This window comes from Caenorhabditis briggsae (assembly GCF_000004555.2).
Source record: "Caenorhabditis briggsae complete genome, chrV, whole genome shotgun sequence".
In the NCBI taxonomy this organism is placed as follows: Eukaryota; Metazoa; Nematoda; class Chromadorea; order Rhabditida; family Rhabditidae; genus Caenorhabditis; species Caenorhabditis briggsae.
In genome coordinates this window covers 3070952-3081459 of record NC_013488.2, presented here as the reverse complement: position 1 = coordinate 3081459, position 10508 = coordinate 3070952, and the positions used below count along the sequence as shown (strand labels likewise).

Sequence of the window (10508 nt, the reverse complement as noted above, 5' to 3'; positions counted from 1 at the left end):
GGAAAGGCGCCCGCTGCCGTGGCCTAGGTTTCTCACTGAAAATCCTCGTCCCCCAGCAGCGCCTTTTTTTGAATTTTCTTCCTTTTCCACGGCGTTTTTCGGGAACTTCGAATTTTTTTTGAATTTTTCCGCAATAATATTCGAAAAATAGATAACTTTTAACACGTTTTAATGCAATAAAATTTTTTGGTCGGAGTCCCCCTTTCATAATAATTTTTCAGACAACTGATAGCCGACATTACATTCATTTTCTTCATTTTCGCTTTCCTAAACTCCATCACACATTGTCTAATTTGTCTAACTGTATCCTCACCATATCGTAAAAAAGTCAAATCATTATTTTGTTGCGGAGCGTCCAAACCAAGAAACAGAGACGGTAGTTGAAAAGTTTGTAGCTTCTGTTGTTGCAATTTTGGCTGCTCAACTTTCTGCGGAAGCTCAAGCAAATGCTAATGAAAACCTTCGAGCAGGCGCTTCCATCGTTGCCTAACTTGCTGCTCACAAGTTGAAAGCTTTTATGGAGGCAAAAAACACCATGATAATTAACTTTTGGAACATCAATCAATAATTTTCTTCTAAAATATATTATTTAATCATTCAATTTCATTAATATAGTGTTTCCGTTTAGGTCCCCGATACGCGAAAAATGTATATAAAAACTTTGATTCTATCCATAATTAATTCAGAAAAAGTTTGAAAAATGAAAAATCAGAGAAAACAAAAAAAATGAAAATTCTGAGAAAACAAAAAAAAAATGAAAAATCTGAGAAAACAAAACTTGTTTTTCAGAAATTTTTACTCAAAAATGCGCCTTTCATCTAGTTGATTGAATTTGCATTTGCTGACTCCATACTTGAATTACTGTTCCTTTCCACGTCCTCCTGTCTAATTTCATTTTCAGGTCCCTCCTTGTTTTCTTCCCAGTCTACCACCCCAAAAATCGGTTTTCATCTATTCCTACTCCTTTCTATTCGTTCCTGAACAATGCTCTCACGTTATACTCACTGGGATTTCGAAGGATTTGGTTTGAGCAATTCCACTATAAAAACATGGATACGCATTGTCAGTTTTTTTGACTCAATTTGTTATACTCTCATACAGGGTGGCCGATAAGTATAGGACGTTTTGAAAGTGCTCCCATTTTTTCAATTTGAGGATTTTTCGAGAACAACCTTTATTAAACAACAAAAAATAAGCAGAAAATTTGATTTTACAAGAGAATTTCGAAGTTGGATCCACGAGCTTTGACACAGGCTCTCAAACGTTTCTTCACCGAATTGACAGTGCGCCGCAGGTATCCGTCGTCGATCGAAGCCCATGCTACCTCGAGAGCGGCCTTCAAGTCATCGACAGTAGCAAACACTTTTCCCGCGATCTTCCCTTCCAACATGCCCCAAACGCTGAAATCCATCGGATTGAGATCCGGGCTTGAAGCAGGCCACAAGTTCTTGTCCAGGAATCCAGGGAAATGCGCCTCCAAGACGGCCAATGTCGATCTCGAGCCATGGGACTGTGCCCAGTCTTGTTGAAGGATAAATGGACCACCAGCAAAGTGCTGAGTGACCCAGGGTAACAAATTATCCATCAACACAATCTTTTGGTACACCTCCGAGTTGATTTTCACATTTCTTTCAATGAAAACCAACGGAGTTTTACCGGTTGCCGTGATACCGGCCCAAACCATGACACTTTTCGGGAAAAGGCGGTTATGGGCAAGACGACGTTTCGGAGACATGCTGTCATCCTTTGACAATAACTGTCTCTGGTTTTGACGGTTGGGAAGAGGTTCAATAGTGAAGATCTTCTCGTCTGTCCAGATAACGTCAGAGACGCGGCGCACTTGAAAGTGCTGGAGTAATTTTCGGCATTTTTCGAGTCGCATCGCTTTCGATTTGTCCGAGAGGTACTGTCCACGACGTAGTTTGTAACTTTTGAGCTTCAAGTCGTTCTTGACAATCGATTGGACAGTGGATCGGGCATTTCCAAGCTGTGACGCCATCCTATTGAGACTCAATCCATCATTTCGAATGATCCGTTTCTTGATGATTGCACGAGTATTCCGGGTGTTGACAGAACGTGGACGTCCGCTTTTTTTTACTTCAGAAGCATCTCCTCGCTTTTTGATAGCAGCGACAACGTTTCGAACCGTCGAAGACGAAATTTGAAGGCGTCGAGCGATCTCAGCACTTCCGAGGCCTCTCTTGAACAAGAGTTCAATGGAAGGACGATGAGGAGAACTTTTCATAGCTCGGCGATATGGAGAAGTGAGAACAAATGACTGAGAAACTTACTTATATAGTCTCTGGACTTTCGAAAAGTTTCGAAATTTTTCGAAAATATCCCTTGGCACCGTGTCAGGGAACGCTGAAAGCGAGCGTCCTATACTTATCGGCCACCCTGTAGAATATCAATTTGTGTTGATAGTTGTCGGACTCCTCACAAATATATTCCACATTTTTATTCTCCTTCAAAAATCAATGAGATCGAATAGTGTGAATGTGCTAATGATTGGAATCGCTGCTTCTGATTTGTTCACTTTGGGATATTTAGTATAGTATATTTACGCACATTGGAATTATTAGAATCGAACAATGAATGGTAACGTTCATAAATAACGTAAAACATGTAGGGCCGAAGTTAGAAGAGCCGGCCCTTCTGTTGTTCCAAGGTACCCCCGGAAGACTTTTCTAATACAGGTTTTTTGGTATTTACATTGCAAACAAGCCGAAAACGGGTCGATCCACCGTCGGTTCACCGCCGGTCCGCCGAAGATCCGCTTCCGGCTTGTTAACAAGTGCAACTGAACTTTTTCTTTCAGTTGGAACCGTTTCAATTATCTAGTTCAATTGGTGGTATATTGGGGAGATCCATTAAGAGATGGCCTTCAAAGATCGATCCCATGGCTCGGCATCTCAATGGCTGTTTTAAGACTTTTGTTTGTGAAGAACTCACTGAACCCGAAATTCGAAAAATTATCTAATCCCAAGTTCAGCGTTGTATTGACCCTTGTAACATTGATCCTCAGCACATTCTGGTCACTGTTCCACTATAGGGGGTATTCATTGACAGATGGCAACGACCTATGGCAACCGGCACCAAGCTGTACCGGATTCCCTGTAAATTATACAGAACATCAGTTTTATATTCAGTATGAACGAGATATGAATGTCGAGTCTAATTGTATGATCAAAATTTACCTATTCACCGATGGACTTTTAAAAGTAAAAAATAACTTATAAAAATCAATAATATTGAAATTCAGATCATCCCCACAATAGTGTTTCCAATTTTGACAGGGCTACTAATCAGAGAACTCAGTGCCGCAAATACAAGACGAAAAAAATTGACGGCTACTCAGAGTAAGAGGTGGTAAAAAGTAATTGGTCTTGGAGCATCTAAATGATTTCAGCACACGTGCGGACCATACAACTAAATTGGTAGTTTACATGACCGCGATGTTCATGGCAGCTGAAGGACCGCTGGGAATATTGATTGTTCTACAAGGATTTGTAAAAAACTCTGATGGTTTCTTGTAAGTTTTATCAGAGTCATAAGAATATGAGAAAAATGAGTATAACCAGATTCAAGATTTCGAAATTCCTAAAAACCGACTGGTACTTCTAACTTTGAGTCCATTTTTCTCGGTTCCTGTCAAAGATATGAAAGTGCTAACAACTGACATATTGTTTATCATAATAACACACTCATTTTATCGGTTGACACTTTTTTGATATCTTGCACGGAAATCGAGATAATTGTTCTTAAACTTGACAGGTTCAGCGGTAGTAATTTTTTCAGACAATTGATGTCCGACCTTATGTTCATTTTTCTTATTTTCGCCGTCCTAAACTCTATCACACATTGTTTAATTTGTCTTACCGTATCCACACGATACCGTAGTACAGTAAAATCTTTACTCTGTTGCGGAACGTCCAAACCCAACAAGAAAGAGACGGTAGTTAAACATTCTTGCTTTTCCCTATTATTTTCCAATTTTCAGGGAACCGTCACCGTGAAAGTCAATGCTTTTATGATGACCCCAGTTACATAACTTCAGAATTTTTTTTTGAAAAATTCTAATTTTGATACTCAGAACATTTTTCAGCCTTTCTCAAATGATTTATTAACCAATCTTCGAAATTTTGAAACTTCCTAAGCCATAAAATTTGTTTGGTTAGCTTCTTTCCTCTAAATTAGAAAAATTCTTTGAGTAAACAAAACTATAAAACTTTTGAAGTTAGACATTTTTCGTTCCCAACATTTTCCCCTCTCATTTCTTCCGATTTTTATGGACTTGCACGATTGGCTTCTACTTATCTGCCAAATTGTGTTTAACATCCTGGTAGTTGTATGCTGTATCTACGATGTGATTCTGTTTTTGAGTGTGATAAAACATCGATTCTATTCTTCATCGAAAAACAAGACACCGTTTGTGTATATCACTTTTATGACTTTTGCTGGAGTTTTGGGAAAACTGGCAAACTTTTTTATGATCGATGCGTGGCCGATTGGGAATTGGATCGATCCGGTCAATGGGTATGAAGGTTGGTTAGAGATGACCTTTAAAGATTTGGGGAGCCGCGTTTTCACCAGTTGAGCTACGCTGAGCAACGCTGAGCAACGCTTAACTACTGCTCGTATCTGACCAGTTCGTTACCAGACGTCTGAGGACCGACCATTTCGCAACTGACCCTTTTGCAACTAAATATGGATCTCAACGAGACCCTTTACAACTGACAATTTCGCAACCATTCATTTAGCAACTGGATGTTTTAGAACAGTTACGAAATGATCGATGAAAGTTATTCTATAAAAAATCTCACACGGTTCTGGGCATTTCCGGACATCAAACTATATTTCAGCCTATCGAAATTCCATCGGAAAACTCGTCACCCTATCCGCAACATTATGCTATCTAACCGAAATTTTCATCAACCTCCTAATGACGATCCATCGAGTTTCGGTGCTCCTCAGCGCTGGAAAAGCACCCGCCTGGTTCAGCGACACCAAACTTTTTGTGTATTGCTCAGCTTTAGTAACCGGGCTTCTTATCAGTTTGCTGATACCGTACTACTCTACATGCTACGTCAATTTCAACGCATTGACAAGTCTACATGAAACTGCATGTGCTCCAAACAAGCATCCGGTGAGTTTGAGTGTCAAAATCAAAGAAAGTTATGTTTTCAGATCACAAGATTCCAAAATCTATACCTCATCTGGGTTCCTGTAACCGCTGTTGCCATTAATACCTTGATGATTTTGTATATGAAATTTGCAAGAAAATGCCTGAAAAAGAAATCAGCAGCAGCAGCCACATTATCAGCAGCAATTGTGGAAAGAGAAAATTCAATGATCAGACAGGCATTTTTTGTGGCAGTCTACCTATCGGTTTTTGAATTTGGATACTTGTTGATGAGATTTTTTCCGGTAAATTTTTATCGATTTTTGAATATTTGGTGAACTTTGGAACCGGACGTTTTAGAACTTACCATTTCGCAATCGGTCTAAAGTTCCAAAACTTCTGGTTGCAAAACGTCGCATTTTTCTATGTGGTTTCCAATTTTTTTAATTTTCAGGATGTATTTAGCGGATTGCCCCAGGAAGTGCAATCTATTACCTTTCTGCTCCGTCTTTTTGCCATTTGTTCTTTGAACTTTTTTGTGTTTTTCACACAAACTAAATCGACAAAGATACTGGTACTAAAATACATTGGATGGAAAACAAATGAAGTGACTAATGTGGCGCACTCGTCAGCGACAAGGAAAATGTACTGATTCAATTTTTTTTCTAATGAAAATTCTTCTTTTTAAAAATTTTTTAAATCATTGTGTATCAAACGAAAAAAACTATTTTCTGAAATTTTTTTTTTTTGAAAAATGGCTCAAATGAACGTTCAAACCACTAAACTGACGCAGTGCGTTATTTTGGAATTTTGTTGTATTTTTTCGAAAAAAAAAAACTTACTAGACCATTCACCATGGTGGCCTAACTTTTTCAACATGGTTGTTCTGGGCCATCATGATGAATGACCTGAAAATTACCTGATGTTCACCTGGTGATTACTGTATCATTTAACATAGTGACCTAGAAAACTCAACATGCGAAAGTCAGGCCACCATGTTATAATGGCCTAAAACACACCACATTTATTTCAGACCATATCCAGGTCATAAAATGTCGTGGCTTAAAAAATTCAATTTGCGAAAGTTAGGCCACCATGGTGAACGAAATAATCTTTTTTTAATTTTCAGTTCTTGCTATTTTCGAACTATCTTTGGAACTTCAAAAAAACTAAAATTGTACCTTAACCTACCAATGTTCCCCTGTCCTTGCCAAACACGTGCTTCATTGTATGACCAATATATTTTTAATATCATGTTTTTGCATTTAACCGAATTTTGGTCAATAATCATGATCTCCTAGATTCATGATCTCCTAGATATGTGCTTGATATAAGACACGATAAATATAAAAGAACGCTTTTTAACAAGAAACCCAAAATGCTTCGTTTTTTATCAGAAACAGTCTCTCAGCATAAATATCTCCTAGCTATTTTTGTAATATTCATAAATATGTTTCATATTTTGATTCTCTGTAAAAAATCCATGCCTTCTAACAGTGTGAATGTGATAATGATTGGGATTGCGTTTTTTGATATTTTGGCGTTACCTTTTTTTGTGTACGATAAGATAATAGACATGAGAGCAGAGGGTTTGGATTGGTAAGGGTTTGGATTGGTATAAGTTCTTCTCGATGAGATGAACTTTTGGGTTCACCGTTGGAGCCGCCGCACTATTACCACTGAGCTACACGGTCAAAATCTCCAGCTACGCAGTTGGTAGTGCCGCAACATTTCCCATGTTTTGCCCATAAGTTCAATTCCTCAAGAGATCTAAAAATATAATTTTCAGCAATTCTATTTCCCCATATCAAACTGAAATTTTCGATGTAGCAGTGTACACTACCCGGGAAGTTTTCCGCCGGTTATCTGCTTGGTTGGATGTGGTACTTGCCATGGTCCGGTTTTTAATCATAAGAAATTCCTTGAACTCGAAATTCGACAAATTATCAAAATCGTGGTATTATTTTAATCATTTTCCCATTATTGATAAGTTTCACAATTTCAATGCTTTATTGGACGCAAGTAGACTTTAAAGAGTTCACACCATGGGTGCCGAAGAGTTTGTGAGATTTGTATGTGAACTTAAAAAAAAAACTTCATCTGAAATATTTCTAGTTGCAATTCATAAAGTACCTCAATTTTAAGTACATGTACAGTATCCCCGGTTTCGACAAAACCCTACTTGGCCATCCAGGTTTTGTATGTTATCGATGGAATTTTACGGGTTGCTTTGGAAAATTGTATTTCTTCCAATTCAAAGAATTTCAGATTTTTCCATCTGCAATTCTACCAATGTTGACTTATCTGCTAGTCAAGGAGCTAAAGAATGCAAAACTTTTGAGAAGAAAATTGTCGTTTACGAGGACTAAAGAGGAAAAGTGAGTAATTTTTTGAATTCTGAAATTTTCAGAATCTCAGAATCTCAGAATCTCATAACTTCAAAGTTTTTCAGCACCGAATCCGATCATACCACCAAAATCGTTGTTTTCATGACAATCAGCTCAATGATAGCGCAAGTTCCCCTTGGAATAGTATACGTCGGTCAGGGTCTCGAAACTTCTCAAGATTTTCAGTAGGTCAAAATTTTCAGACATTTTCAATCGATTACTTTTTTTACGAATCTCGCAATAGACCTAATTTCAATTTTTGGCGTTTTTTTCAGCTTTGAATGCCGCTATGAATGCTCCACTGTTTTATTTGCTTATCTGTTTCTTCACAGTACCGAGAATCTGCGAAGAAACTTTTCAATTGTTTTAGGTCCATTAACGATATGAAAAACCGATTTTCTCAAAGTTCTGTCAAGATTCTTTTCGAAAATTTCATATTTTCCCACTTTTTTTTCCATACATATATTCAAAGGCTTTCAAAGAAGAAAAGTGAGCAAAGTCCATATTTTGTGCTCATTTTTGTTCTTGACAGATCACGTTCTCCGCACCAACAACACATCTGGCTGTAGCGAAATGGGCACAAGATTATACTCGTATTTATGCACGCACTCTTTTTCACACACTGCTCATTTTTCTTCTTTTTTTGAGAATTTAGAGATCACCTCTACTGATATTTGTTCTTCATTTCTAATATTTCTTTTTGAGAATTTTTAGATATCACTTTTGATTTTTATTCTTTTATTTTCTACTTTTCTGAAATTTTTGAATTATAAAAATGGATAAGGAGAACAATCTATGCGATGTATGTGGAAAATCAGATGCTTCATGGCATTATTCAGTGAGTTATTTGGTTATTTTGTAACACGGTTACTTATCCTTTTCGTTTGAAAAACTTCAAAAAATCTGAATTTCTGAAGTTCTGAATTTCTGAATTTCTGAATTTCCGAATTTCTGAATTTCTGAATTTCTAAATTTTAATTCTGATTTCTGAATTTCTGAATTTCAATTCTGAATTTCTAAATTTCTGAATTTCTGAATTTCTGAATTTCCGAATTTCTGGATTTCTGGATTTCTGGATTTCTGAATTTCCGAATTTCCGAATTTCTGAATTTCCGAATTTCTGAATTTCTGAATTTCTAAATTTTAATTCTGATTTCTGAATTTCTGAATTTCAATTCTGAATTTCTAAATTTCTGAATTTTTGAATTTCTGAATTTCTAAATTTCAATTCTGATTTCTGAATTTTTGAATTTCAATTCTGAATTTCTGAATTTCAATTCTGAATTTCTGAATTTCTGAATTTCCGAATTTCCGAATTTCTCAATTTCTGAATTTTTGAATTTCCGAATTTCCGAATTTCCGAATTTCTGAATTTCTGAATTTCAATTCTGAATTCTGAATTTCTGGTTTTCTTAATTTCTGAATTTCTGAATTTCAATTCTGAGTTTCTGAGTTTCTGAATTTCCGAATTTCTGAATTTCTGAATTTCTGAATTTCTGCATTTCAATTCTGAATTTCTCCATTTCTGAATTTCTGAATTTTCGATTTTCTTTTTATTTGAAGCCGGTTTTCCGTTCAAATTCGATTTTTAGGTTAACTGTTGTAACCCGTGCAGAATGGTATATCGGAGATCACTCAAAAATGCTCCAAAACAATGTTCCCGAGGAATAAGGTGCTCGAACTGCAGATTCTGTAGATTAAGACAATGTATTCAAGCAGGAATGGGTGCACCAACCCCGTGGTCATATCATGCGATTGAACATTTGGATATCTTGCACATCTTCAGAGAGCACACTTTTTTGAATTACACTTTTCCGGAAAACTTGAACTTTGAAGAATTAATTCACTCGAAATCAGTGAATTATATTTCAACGTCCGCTCATTCCCAACCCACTTGGACCAGGACCAATCTTTTCACATCTATTGATTTTATCAGAAAATTTGAAGTCGTTCGGAAACTTTCAAAACCAGAAATTGAGGCGTTTATCAAACAATCTTATCTCCCAGTTTCCATGTTTTTCACCGCTTGGAACTCTTTTCAAAATAGAAAGAAATACGCGGAATTTCCCGGAGAAATCGATATCATATCAGACGAGCTCAAAGAAAAACATTACCAAGAAGAAAATGTTCATAAAATTCGATGTTCAATTATAGAAAAGTTGGCGGGATTGGAAGTGAAAAAGGAAGAATTTCTGTTGCTCAACGCGATCATTGTTTGTGATCCAGGTGAGTAAAGTGTGATAAATGTTGTTCAATTCAATCGGAAACTTGACATCCGAGCTACAGACTTCTGGAAATAGCCAAAATGACCAGAATTCAACTGGAAAAAAACGTTTTTGAATATTTTATTGATCGGTACTGTTAACATGGGGACCCTTATTATCGAAAGTTGAGGTCCGTGTATGTGTAGTGCGAGGTACAAAGTATAAAAGTTTAAGCATAGTGGTCAAATTCTGAGGTTCTTATGTATTCAACTGTGAGGTCCCTTTGTGTCATAGCCTGAGTGTCAAAGCATGAGGACCCTATAACACAGATCATAAGGATCCCTCCAATACATAGTAATTTTCAGCAGCTCCCCATCTCTCCGAAGAACGCAAATCAGAAATTGAAAACGAACAAAACCGATATCTCTCATTATTATTGAATCACTGCTTACGAAATTATCAGAAGCATGGACCATCCAGATTTGCCAATCTATTAACTATTCTCAACACCATCAAAATTGTGATGGATGCTGCTGAAAAAATTTCGAAATGTTGAAATCATTTATTTGAATTTTTCAGATCTTTTTTTTTGGAAATAAAGCTTTTTCTTTAATTAAAGGTGGTGTGCGGTGAAATTTTTTATTGCTTTATTTTATGCAGAAATCTGTGTAGATTCCCATAAAAATAAAGAAAAAATTCAAAAAAAAAATTCCTTCATCGAGAAAAACGCATCGAAAAATACGTTGAAACCCCATAGGGACGAGCTTTTTTTATAGGCCGCCCGGTGAGTAAGAG

General features: G+C 36.7%; 3 protein-coding genes across 3 annotated transcripts; all 3 read left to right on the top strand.

Moving 5' to 3' along the window:
• Nucleotides 1-4288: 4288 nt before the first annotated feature.
• Nucleotides 4289-5774, top strand: Cbr-srxa-4 (the record flags this gene model as incomplete). The annotated part of the gene is made up of 4 exons (XM_002648814.2): nt 4289-4544; nt 4863-5146; nt 5188-5427; nt 5577-5774. 4 exons carry the CDS (start codon nt 4289-4291, stop codon nt 5772-5774), a joined length of 978 nt encoding a protein of 325 aa, XP_002648860.2.
• Nucleotides 5775-5876: 102 nt separating this feature from the next.
• On the top strand, nt 5877-7896 carry CBG16984 (the record flags this gene model as incomplete). The annotated part of the gene is made up of 8 exons (XM_002648813.1): nt 5877-5914; nt 6156-6206; nt 6252-6350; nt 6912-7079; nt 7268-7346; nt 7391-7500; nt 7575-7694; nt 7785-7896. The coding sequence occupies 8 exons, from the start codon at nt 5877-5879 to the stop codon at nt 7894-7896; spliced, it is 777 nt and encodes a 258-aa protein (XP_002648859.1).
• A 388-nt stretch (nt 7897-8284) lies between these two features.
• On the top strand, nt 8285-10269 carry CBG16983 (the record flags this gene model as incomplete). The annotated part of the gene is made up of 3 exons (XM_002648812.1): nt 8285-8347; nt 9102-9735; nt 10079-10269. 3 exons carry the CDS (start codon nt 8285-8287, stop codon nt 10267-10269), a joined length of 888 nt encoding a protein of 295 aa, XP_002648858.1.
• Between the last annotated feature and the right edge of the window lie 239 nt (nt 10270-10508).